Source organism: Paramisgurnus dabryanus, chromosome 12 (genome assembly GCF_030506205.2).
Source record: "Paramisgurnus dabryanus chromosome 12, PD_genome_1.1, whole genome shotgun sequence".
In the NCBI taxonomy this organism is placed as follows: domain Eukaryota; kingdom Metazoa; phylum Chordata; class Actinopteri; order Cypriniformes; family Cobitidae; genus Paramisgurnus; species Paramisgurnus dabryanus.
In genome coordinates this window covers 1,322,701-1,335,369 of record NC_133348.1, presented here as the reverse complement: position 1 = coordinate 1,335,369, position 12,669 = coordinate 1,322,701, and the positions used below count along the sequence as shown (strand labels likewise).

General features: G+C 37.7%; 1 protein-coding gene across 1 annotated transcript in view; it reads right to left on the bottom strand.

The window, feature by feature from the left end:
• The window catches only part of cd2ap (CD2-associated protein), a 56,875-nt gene that overhangs the window by 26,563 nt on the left and 17,643 nt on the right, over positions 1-12,669 (bottom strand). Inside the window, exons 3-8 of the mRNA XM_065256100.2 lie at positions 11,934-12,132; positions 7,521-7,621; positions 6,811-6,931; positions 6,247-6,416; positions 3,485-3,578; positions 1,917-2,011 (exon numbers count right to left, since the gene is read on the bottom strand). Coding sequence (XP_065112172.2) covers positions 1,917-2,011; positions 3,485-3,578; positions 6,247-6,416; positions 6,811-6,931; positions 7,521-7,621; positions 11,934-12,132 — 780 coding nt within the window. The remainder of the gene's footprint in view (positions 1-1,916; positions 2,012-3,484; positions 3,579-6,246; positions 6,417-6,810; positions 6,932-7,520; positions 7,622-11,933; positions 12,133-12,669) is intronic.

The window sequence follows — 12,669 nt, the reverse complement described above, 5'->3', positions numbered from 1 at the left end:
TGTATTACGTTTATTTTATGTAAATAATAATTAAAATGTTTTCATAAGAAACCTTAATGTATATGAACTTGATTTGTAAGTGTTCTTTGGGGTTGGACCTTGGTTGCGTTTCTTGGGTCTGATTTCAAAGCCCCCAAACCCTTTCAGCTGTGAGGGTGGACGCAGCGATGTCCTCTGCTGGCGTCAGGTCCTGAGGCAGATCCACCTCCCGTTACACGGCGTGCCCGATTTATGCTGGCAAGCTTGGGATTCCCCCGTCTCATTCAACATCATTGTAGCGCTTGGCTTCTCTGTCTTTGACTGCTCTTACAAGAACGTCGGTCTCCTCGACTGTGAACCGCTCCTGGCGTGCGCCTGGTAAATCCGTCATAATAATAGCAACCCGCCATGGAACTTGCGCCCTTGCGTTTAAAGGGAATGTTGGATAGCGTTCTGATTGGTTTATTTGACGTAACGCCCAAACCACACCTATGAATAATGAACCTACTTCAGACCAACCCCTTATTGATTTGCGCCCGGCGCAAGAGTTATTTCTCACGCCGGGAAAATAGCAACAGCGCCCAAGATCCGCCCACAAACTCACTTGCGCTTTGCGCTTCGTACTTGCATTTCAGATCGTTAAAAAAGGGCCAAATGTGTTAAAAGCTTAACGCACAAAGATGTGTAAATCCTTTCTAAGAGTGTATGAAATACGGAAATTCAAGTTATCTGCCCGTATGTTTGGAAATACAGTACTGTTCAAAACTCCATCAAGCCACAATTATATTAGTTGTTTTTGCAATGTTATAGTGATCATATATAATTGTTTCTCAGTCTCTTTAACAGAATACATCCAGAAAATACAGGAAATGTGTATATAGTAGTGATGCACCGATGTATCGGCCGCCGATATTTTGATGATTTTGAAACCATCGGCATATCGGCAACAGCACGAGAAAGGCTGATACCGATTGTTTTTTAATTAACTGCATAAAGACAATGAGTTGCATGTCTATTGCATAATCCAGCATTTTTAACAATAATTATCAAAATAATTAAATACTTCCCAAAACAAAATAAGTTGTATAAATTATAGTTTGTCAGACGTGCGATGAGGGAAAAAATAATAAGTCACCTAGTTAATCACGCGAGATTACTCATTCACGTGATCCATGCAGTCTAGAGTATTTTGGGAAAATGTCTGCGGTCTGGGCTTTCTTCAAAATCTCGGATAAAGACCAAAAAAATCGCCATTTGCAATGAGGGTTCTGCAGAAATATCAAGAGGAGGTAGTATTGTATACAAGTGGTTAATATCAGTATCTGCATCGGCCAGAAGTTGTCTGTTTAAATCGGTATCGGCCCAAAAAAATCCTATTGGTGCATCCCTAGTATATAGTATTAAAAACTGTATCAAAATGTGAACTGATGTGTCAAGTTTTTAGGGTAAACTCCCCTTCCACGTGAGCAATAGAAGGAAACTGCAGGATCTCTTAAACCTAAATAAAATTTAATCCTAATTTCTAATTTTAAAGAAATTTGTCTTTTTACTTAATTCTGCTCAAAAGCGCTCAAGATGTGTTTAGTGCCTAGAGAGGTCAAATTAAACACTGACGATACCTAAAGAAGACATTTAGTCCTGAAAATTTAATTTTTTATTTTTTGTACATATTTCTTGTATTTTCTGTTTGTATCTTAATAAAATAGATGGAAAAATAAATATGGATGGACATTAAAATTTCTAAAACAACTGGTCTGGTTGTCGTGGCCTAAAACTTTTGCACAATACTGTACATTTTAGTCAATCCCGACCTATAAGAAACTATGAATTTGAATTAAACCTAAAATTATGACGTCAATAAAATTAAAAATTCCTGCATGTTATTTGTCAACATAATGTGAAATGGAAATGATAAAAATGTAGACTGTCATACATACTTTGCTCAATAAAAGAACGATGTCACCTTCTTTTAAATCCAGCTCATCTTGGTTAGTTGCATCATATGGGAAGCAGACCTTGCAGTATTCTTTTGCTGTAGAGAAACAAAATAGACAGTACACCCATTATACAATGCTAGAGATCACTTTTAAACTCTTGAGCAGACTGAAAGACCCCTGCTAAAAATCTGTCCACTTCCTCATTACTGTTCCTGCAGCTCAACTTCTGGAGCACTGCAGACAACAACCCTTGAGACACTTGAGACAACAAGCATACTGAAATGTAAAAGTTGAAAGCATTGTAAATCGCTTTGGATAAAAGCATCTCCTACCTGAATAAATCTAATTAAACACAAGTACATTTAAAGAAAAACACCACCGTCTTTCAATATTTTATTATGTTCTTACATCAACTTACCTCAATTAATACATACCTATCTTTTTTCAATGCGTGCACTTAATCTTTGTACAGCGCACCGTGAATGTGTTAGCATTTAGCCTAGCCCCATTCATTCCTATGGCTCCAAACAGGGATGAATTTAAAAGCCACCAAACACTTCCATGTTTTCTCTATTTAAAGACTGTTACATGAGTAGTTACACAAGTAAGTATGGTGGCACAAAATAAAACTTTTGTTTGGAGCCATAGGAATGAATGGGGCTAGGCTAAATGCTAACACATTCACAAAGCCCTGTATAAAGATTAAAAGTGCACGCATTGAAAAAGATAGGTTTGTATTAATTTGTCTAAGTTGAGGTAAGAACATTGTAAAATATTGAAAAAAACTGTGGTGTTTTCCTTTAAGCAAGTTCCCTAATACAAAAAAATTGTCAATACTTACAGAAATTTATGATGAAAAATTCTTAACAGCCAATTTTCTAATCCCGCTCCCGCTGAATTTCTGACAATTACCACCCACTCCCACCGTAAAGTGTCCTTTTTCCTGCAGCGTTTGTATCCACTCCCGCCCGTACCCACACACATTTTTAGACTCACTAATGCGCATCACGCTCGCAAATTGAGGACACAATCAAACAAATGAAAAAAAATATGGATGATGACTGCATGATTCGTGCATGTGTATGTGTCTCTCTGTGCGCACTGGCTGAAAATCAGCCGGGTGAAATGTGATTTGCATGTGCGCTTTTAATAATTTTTATCTGAGGATGATATATCAGGTGTTTTGCGTCACTTTATGCGTCACTGCGCAGACCGATCGGTGTATAACCAATGTGACAAAATGTCAGACTTGCGCTGTGTCTGAAACCTCTATGTCCAAATTAATAGTATTGGAAAAACAGGGTCCCACGGGATCCCAGTCCTAATGCAGTCCTCTACTACCATGTCACATTTATGGGCTTTCTATAGATCACTGAGAACTATACTGGTTATCACATTTATTTATCAACTATATTAGTAAACATGAATAACCATGAACAATACATCTACACCATATCTAAGTACACGGCTCATTATTACTGTAGTTCATGTTAGAGGATTCGTTAGTAAATGATGCCTTATTGTAAAGTGTTACCATGACGCTTATGTCATCTTTCTCATGCACTCACCTTTTCCCTTGTTCTCTGTCTCTTTTTCTCCTTTTGGTTGCTCAGGAGTGCTCATGAGGTTGGGTTTTGTGGCAGATGGTAATGATGGAATTGGCTAAAATGAAGCAGAAGCACAAATGACTTTACTGAAATAACAGCTTAACAAATGCATGCAGTCTCTCTCTCACACACAAACACTGGACGGGTGACACTCAGAGACAGATCAGCCGTGCCTGAATGAAAGGAATGCTGGGAAAACAGCAATTACTGTCACATACATATAAAGCGAATGGAAGTGTGTGCCTATTTTAGTCCTGGATTTAATCAGTCTGAAAAGTTTTTCTTAAAGCGACAGAAACCTTCAAGCAGGGAAACAAAACTACGTTTCGTTTTTAAATGAAGATCACTTTCAGCAAATTCCACAGACCCTTATTTCATGTGGTGTGATATCATGAGTTTAAAGGTCATGGGTAAAAATGTGGTGGATAATGACACGTATTTAAACAAAATTATGAGATGCACAACGTGGAAAAACTGTCCGGATACCAGAAAGAGAAAGATCTAAGTTAAAAACCACAAAAATGTACACCTTAAGGGTTATATTACAAAGACTTTGACATGTTTTTCAAATATCCACTTTAAATAAGTGATGGAGAATTTTTTACATTGTGTCAGTAGTCAATAGATTGTTTAATTTAAACAGAAGACGATTTTTTCAATTTTGAAGATAAAAGTAATAGGATCCAAAGATAGTGAATATTCTTTATTTATTCTTCACGCCATTCCAGCATCCATGGCTATATTCATGGTGAGAACTGGTTAATCCACACAAGTTAATCCAAAAAAATGTTGGGGGAGGGACAATTTGAGATTTCCAATTTACCTAACTTGCATCTTTTCGGCCTGTCCGCAGAAAACAAACTACCCGGAGTAAACCCACGCTGACACAGAGAGAACATGCAAACTCAACACAGAAAGGTCACCTGACCTAGCCGGGGCTCGAACCGGGGAAGTTCTTGCTATTGTGTCGCCAAGGATACCAGATGTAAGAAGACTGAGCATTACTATGAATATGGGACAATGCAACGCTTGATATGGCCGCTCTGGCAACAGAAGTCCTGCCATACACTTAAAGAACCAATCATCAAACGATAAAAATTGTTTAATTAAAAGTTCAGTTTTAGAACAGTTTTTTGTCATAAATTTTCTTTGGGGGGGGCGCGAAGAAATGCTCCGTACACAAGGGGGGCCGCACGCTGAAAAAGTTTGAAAAACCACTGCTCTAGACGGAGTCGTGTGAGGTGCTTGCCAAGCTGTGCATATTATAGACTTTTAAAAAATATAGTGATGTCACCAATAGGTTTGTGAAGAGCTTTTTGAAAGCAAATAGTTGGCGGAGACTGCAATCGCCATTTTGGCAGCATGTGATTGCGCATCACTCGCGGATAACCGAAAATGGGTAAAGAGGCGGGACGTGGGTGATGCTGAGGTGGCTGGTTGCTGAAACCACACCTGCCTAGCTCGACCGTAGTGGCAGCATTGCAGGTCACTCAAATGGTCACATTCTAATTATGCAGAACTTGTCAATGACGAGAATATCCGGCTTTCGCAGTACCGCTATTATCCACCAGGTGCAACTTATACAACCCGGAAGTAGCGCCTCACATGAAAGAGAAAGAACTCTGTGTATGTTTTAAAGATTTACGAGATTTGCAGCATTCTGAAAAGTTGAGATGTTTTAACTCGATGCGGTGCAGACGCGTCTGGAAAAAATGAGCGCGGCGCACCGCATTGTTCATCATAGAGATTGAAAGGTTGCCCCTTGGTGCAGTAGCTGAAACGACTTCGAAAAAGGTGTATTTAACGCAATTTGAGCAAAAATTATCAGGTTTAATTGATAGTCAGAAATATTTTGTTTAATAGATTTTGCATGTGATTTTAGAGTAATTTATCTGACTCTTTCCCCATTTAAATAGACAGGACTTAAGTCTGGCATGACTGAAGTAACTGCCCAGAGGTGTTGCTGACATGGCTGCCTATTGGCGCGACCCTTAAGGGACTTTGTAGGACCTCAATATACTACCTGACCTCTCTAAGACTAAGCTGAGGTTGTTTGAATCGGTCTTTGAATCTAATATGAAACAAAATCTGCATCCAGCTTTACATAGTTAAACAACCAAAATGTGTAACCGGTTTTTAGCAACATGCACAGACATGAAAATACTACTGTCTGTTTGGGGTGTGCAAAACACATATTACATGAAGAGAAGTGGCATTTCCAGAAAGCATGGAAACAGCTAGCCTAAATAATCCAGTCAAAAAATAGAAACATAATGCCTAAAAAGGAAGGTCTGTCTTCTGCTTTGCACTGAAGCATTGAGCAATCACTGGCAAGACTTGCAGAGCAGTTAGACATGTTATTACCCTTCAACGCTCTATTGCTCATGGCAAAGGGAAATAAGAATGGCCAGCACTGATTTTCATACGCATTATCTCATTTCATACAGGATCACATGCTAATCCATTCTGGCATTTATTGCATATATAACTACAAGCCTCGATATAGCCAAACATTTCATGTTGAAGATGCAAGGCTGCATACTCAGTGCAACTGCAAAAATTAAGATTTAGTCTAGTCTAATTTCAAACACCCCCTCCATTTCCCATTGATCAAACAAACAGATAGTCCCACTCACAAATGTATGCGATTGGTTAAGCCAATTTTGTTACAAACATGCAAACAAAGCGATTGCAATGTATTCTTGTGCGGAAAACAAACATACTTTTTCTTTCCTTTCCTCGCTTTCAGAAGGCGGCCTTTGGACTTTGTGGAGTTTGACGGAAGCATCGCGGAAAATGTCGCCAAAGCCGACACCCTTAACCTTCTTGGGCTGGGCCATGACTCCGTTGCCCGGATGAGGTGACGTGGGGCTGGAGGTTCCATCTCTGTTATCTGTGGACAAACATAAAACATTTTATTTGTTCCTGTCACTTAACTAGTAGTCCATTGTGTTAGCTGTGCTAAAGGTCATGGGTTTAATCCCAGGGAACACACATCCTAAATGTATAACTTGCATGTATTGTGAATTGTCCCTTTGGATAAATCTGCCAAAAGCATAATTGTAAAAGTCATGTTTTGATGACGTAATACAAGATGTCACCGTTAAAATAAACAGAATAACCATTGCAATATTTCTTTAATTCTTACACATCATGTGTCAAAAAAGAGACTTAGACACAACTGTGCACACCCTGAAGTATTCACAAAGTCAAACAAAGGCCCGTGTCGAGTGTTTTCATGTAAGGACATGTCCTCCATGAATGTTGCACGGTTAGCTAATATGTACCTGGCTCGTCTGTAACGTCGCTGGTCTCTGTGTCTTCAGCTGTTTCTATTTCTTTGACAAAGTTAGACGGAAAGAGTCCAGACTTCCCATTCATAGTTCCGTTCCACCAGCCCTCCTCCACCTAAAAACATTCAAAGTGAGCAAAAACACTCCATAATCCAGTCAAACACTAGCTGACTAAAGTAACCAGTTCATATATCTATATTACAATTCAGAAAGAAGTAAAAGAAATAACATACATTTTAGGCGTATTACTTTTAACGTTACTAATAGACAATATGATCAGGTATCATAACACGCAATGAAGCGTTTTATGGCATTTATAAGTCTTGGTTAATGATACTTTGGAAATGTTTTGTTTCTAAAACAAATGTATTGCTGTGCATCTACCCTATGAAGATGCAGACATTAACATCAACCAAGAATTGTACATTCTTTATTCACATTACCTCCCCTTCAAAGTAATGTTAATAATATAAAAGGTAGTTTTCACAGATTTGCAAGAACAATCAAACAAACACAAACACCCCAGCCCGCAATATAGAGGTGGCATTAAACATCTTGTCAAAGTGTGACAATGAATGTTCCTGCACGCAGACGTGTTGTTTTTAAGTTGACATATGAGTATTTCTAAAAATAGGAATGCAAACATGTTCAGGGTACAGAATACAAAAGCCATGCATGACGAATGCCTTCATAATGTTGCTTACCTCCTCTGTGATGTCAATGATATCTCCAACCTTCAGTTCCAGCTCATCTTCATTCTGAGGCACGTATTCAAACAGGGCTTTGCACTGACGCTTCTTGGGCTCTGTAACGAAAACATATGGGTTCAGAATCTGGCTCGATGTGCTCAGCCAATCATGTTAATATGACAGCGAAGTGTTTCCCTTTCAGTTACCTGCAGAGGGCACAATCAGAAAGTACACTGTTTACTAGTGTGCACGAACACACTTACATACATTCACACCACACCCTGTTCAGAGTTTCGTGGAATTTGTGTGTACTTTAGAAAAGGAACAGTCCATTGCCCTGTTTGTGCTCAATGGGAGTTGTTCTGTTCCAATTTACGAGACATTACTCTTTAAAAAATAAAAGTGGGGTTGTTTTAACACATGGTTGGGTTAAATATATACAAACTTAGCAGTTGGTTTAAATGAACCTAGAAAATGTCCACATTTGACCCAGCCAGTGTAACCATCATTTGAGAAACTTACAACAATCAAACACTTTAAACGGCCATGAAAAAATTGAAGGGATAGACAATGGCTTAGATGAAGCTAAATAAAAATAATTATCAAGGCATCAACAACATTTGAAGGATAAGGCAGAAACTAGGGGTGGGCGATATACCGGTATAAAAGTGATTACCGGTATTGTGTTGCTCTATGATATTGATTCTACAATACTGTTGATACTGTTGCATATTCATGAATTCTGGATTGTTGCATATTTGTAAAAGCATCACTTATTTCCTGCATATGTGATTATGTGTTGAATTATTTAAAAAAAATACAATGTTTGTCAATTTCATGAAAAAGTAATGGTTTTAAAGGAATACGCCGACCTTTTGGGACTTTAGCGTATTCACCGTATCCCCCAGAGTTAGATAAGTCCATACATACCTTTTTCATCTCTGTGCGTCCCGTAACTGTATGACGCGCCCACGACTAGCCTAGCTTAGCAGTGCCTTCTGAGAATATAGTTCCCAGTATGTATACTGTTTAAAGATGGCTGTGTTTCTTATGACCTTGTTATTTGCACACGCTGTGACTATACAAATCATAACATATAAATAAGAACAATTTTTGCGGTATTTTGTCACTTACAGGGATGCTAGCTGGAGCCAAGTAAATGGCTAGCTGGAGCCATTTACTTCCAGTCTTTGTGCTAAGCTAGGCTAGCGGTGGGTGCGTCAGACAGAGTTATGGCTTGCACATATGAAAATGGTATGTATGGACTTATCTAACTCTGGAGGATACGGTGAATAAGCTAAAGTCCCAAAAAGTCTTCATGTTCCTTTAAAGCAGGGCTCACCAATCCTGCTCCCGGAGGGCCGGTGTCTCTGCAGAGTTTAGCTCCAACCCTAATCAAACACACCTGAAAGCAGCTAATTAATGTGCTTCAGGTGTGTTTGATTAGGGTTGGAGTTAAACTTTGCAGAGACATCGGCCCTCCAGGAGCAGGATTGGTGACCCCTGCTATAAAGACACAAGGTTACAATCCGACAATGACAATATGCATAATATTCACAACAAAATGAGTCCACTTTCTACACAGTAATACTTTTTGAGGGAAAAAATGGGAAGAAGAAGATGTCTATGTGCAATCCCTCACTTTTTTTGTTATGTAAGGGTAAAAATACAAATTTACCCATTACTGTATTTTTCTGACTACAAGTAGCACTTTTTCATAGTTTGGCAGGTCCTGGAAGTTCAGGTACGACTTGTACATCAAAACTATTTCATATGAACCAAAAGAAACCATTACGGTCTACAGCCGCGGGAGTCTGCTCTATGCTGCTCCTGCCTCCTGTATTTATGTAATTCATTGGATTCAGTGATGCGGAATGACTTTGGGACCTTTTTAAACTTGATTTGGCTTGTTGTGTTAATTTAGCCTATGTTCTGTATGCTATTGTGTATCGTGTAAATAACTGTTTATGTTACTTTAACATGTACGGACCCCTATTCAGCCTGCTGTTCTGTGCTATTGTTTAGTTGAATAATTTGCCTTTCCAGATTAAATGTCTGTTCTTCAGTTTGGATTTTGTGAAATAATTTTCAAAATAAACGCAACGTATAGTCCAGTGCGACTTATATATGTTTTTCCTCTACAAAATGCATTTTTGACTGATGCGACTTATACTCCGGAGAGACTTCTAGTCCGAATAATACGGTAATTAAGCTAAGGTTTACTACAATGTGATTTCCAAAAAGATTTTTTTATATGGCAATATACTGTAATATAGATATTACGTTCGGAGAGTGGAAAATACTTTGATATGAATTTTAGCTCATATCGCACACACCTAGCAGATACTTGCTACATCCTTTACTTAAAGGGATAGTTCACCCAAATATTAAAAGTTTGCATCAGTTACTCTTCCTTATGTTCTAAACCTGTACGAGTTTTTTTTTTTTTGATGAACACTAAATTATATATTTTGATAAATGATGGTAAGCACACAGCTGCGGTAACCATTGACCTCCATAGTTGGAAAACAAATATTATGAAAGTATTGTGATAAATTATGAAGAAGATATTTTGATAAATGATGGCAAGCACAGAACAATATGAGGATGAGAAAATGACGGGGTGAACAATCCCTTTAAATTAGGTTCACATATTAAAGGGCCCCTAAACTAGGATATTTTCCACAATATTAAAATAGTCTCTGGTATTCCCATAATGTGCATGTAAAGTTTCAGCTCAAAATACACCACAGATCTTTTATTATACGATGTTGAACATGCACTGAAAAATATACTGTTTTTGTGTGTGTGTTTTTAAATGCTAAGAAAGCTTTGATATGGGGATCCTCAACAGCCTGTTGTGTGAATGTTGCGGTTTAATGAAGATTACATAAAGAAGAATAGATGGATTTATATAATACCAGGATGTTTCTGTACACACACTGGCGACTCATTTTCTGCTAGAAACACATTTAAAAGTGATTTTTTTTTACGTTGGGGGGCTTTAAAATGATAATGTAAATACTGTAATGGTTGCATGGTAATATAATGGTATTTTTGCAGCACCCTATAGTGCAGGGTGTTCCTGTAGTGCAAATATATTTAGTAAAACATGATTAAGCACTGCTACAGGGGGGCAATGCAACGTTCAATATAGCCGCTCTGGGTAGCCGAAACAATTTCAGGTTTAACTGTTGGTCACAAATATGTTAACTGTGATTTTAGCATGTGATTTAAGAGAAATCTGTCTTTCCCTATTCAAGCAGATAGGAATAATTTTTATTTGATTAAAATGATTTTTATTTTTATTTTTATCTTTTTGTAACTGTCTGGAGGCGCTGGAAAAAGTTGCCGGCTAGTTGTGCAACTTCCCTAAAGGGAGTTTGGTAGAGTACTGTTATGTTGTCCAATTTCACACCATGATCCTTTTGTTTTCATTTTCAAGCTGTATATGGCTAAAATGACTGAAGCTGTGACTCTGATCTAATACTGTGGTACAACCACAGTACTGTTTTTAAGATATACAATGTGTGTGTGTGAAAGCATGTTAGCTTAAAAATAAAAGTTAATTCACTATTTTCCTGGTCAAGCTGTTGCACGGGAGCACACTGAGAGCAAGGAAGCACTGCAGAGCTACATTCCTCTGTTATCACTATTTTTAATGATCTTTTCGCCATGAACCTTGAATGCAGAACATCATCACAGTCACTGTGTGTTTTTTGACAATAGTTCTGTACAGCTTGAGCTGATAAAGTGGATGTGCATTACAGAATCATCCAGGGAAAATTAAAAACAAGGAGATTTACTAGACACCAGGCAATGCTAATGCTGCCCACTACTGGCCAAACTTGTTTTCTGCTGAATTCCTTATATACTAAATTATGATTGCTAACAGTAGTAAATAAATCGATTAAAAACTATATAATATTGGCCCTTTAAAGCTTAAAAATTATTATTTTTTAAGAAACAAAAAATGAATTAAGTTTGCAAATTAAAGAATGAATGATACATTTCCACTTTGAATCTCATAATGATGCCAATTTCCTCCAAAACAGTCAATGCAATTAAGCATTGCTCAGCATAATCTAACCCCCCCAAAGCTTGTCGGATTGGACATTTAGGGGCGGTTTCCTAGACAGGGATTAGACTAGTCCTAGACTAAAATAAAATAAAAGTAAGAGCTGTCCAAACTTAAAACAACTTGCACTGACATCTTAAAATACATCAGTGCCCTTTGTTTTGCCTCAAAATGAATTAATGTCTTTAGTAAGGCGTGTTTGTTAAAATGTTTTATATTTCATAATTAAACTAAGGCCTAGTCCTGGCTTAAGCGTAGCTATACATGTCCGGCAAACCATCCCTTAATGAATTATATTCCAAAAGAATAAAAAACACCATTGGGTTATAAAAAATTTGATGAAAACACACTCTTTTTTGAGGCACGGGGTTGAGAGTGGGGCTGTAATCCGATTCCTCCGGTCGGAATGCCGTAAACGCTGATCCGCTGCACCAAACTCGCAACGTTCCCCGACGATCGGCGCCTTAACGGAGACTCCTCTTTTAACTCCTTCACTTCTGTAGCCTCCTTTGGCTCCTCTTTGGTCTTTGGCTCCTCTTTCTTCACCTCCTGGATAACAAGACATAAAGGAAAATATTATAAAAATTATACATGACATCAAAAATCATTAAATTATCAAAGAAATCAATAAAAACTTTGAAAACAGTCAAATGTAGTTTCTCCTGTATTACAATTTAACAGCCTTTATCACAATTTGGGGAGCATTTAAATACAAATGTGTGTTTATGGCAATCCAGCATCCATAAAGCCAAGTTAGAGAGTTAATTCAGCATAAATAGAAAAAAGTTGATCAAATCATTTTTAAATGCAATATTTTTTTCTGTATTTGAAATAAATATTTAATGCATTTTGCAGTAAATACATGAGACAATTTTAGATAAAAACACATATTTCAGGTCTAAGTGTAATCCACACCGATTTCAGTTTTCAGTCTTGGACAATCAAGTCAGCCTTAGCTTTAACACTTCACATCAACACAAGTCACACCTACGACATACCGAAAGTCTGAGACAGTCAACTACCACCTACATTTATTGTTTTCAAACAGATGTAAAATAACCAATACCACAGATATTCAAGGTTCAA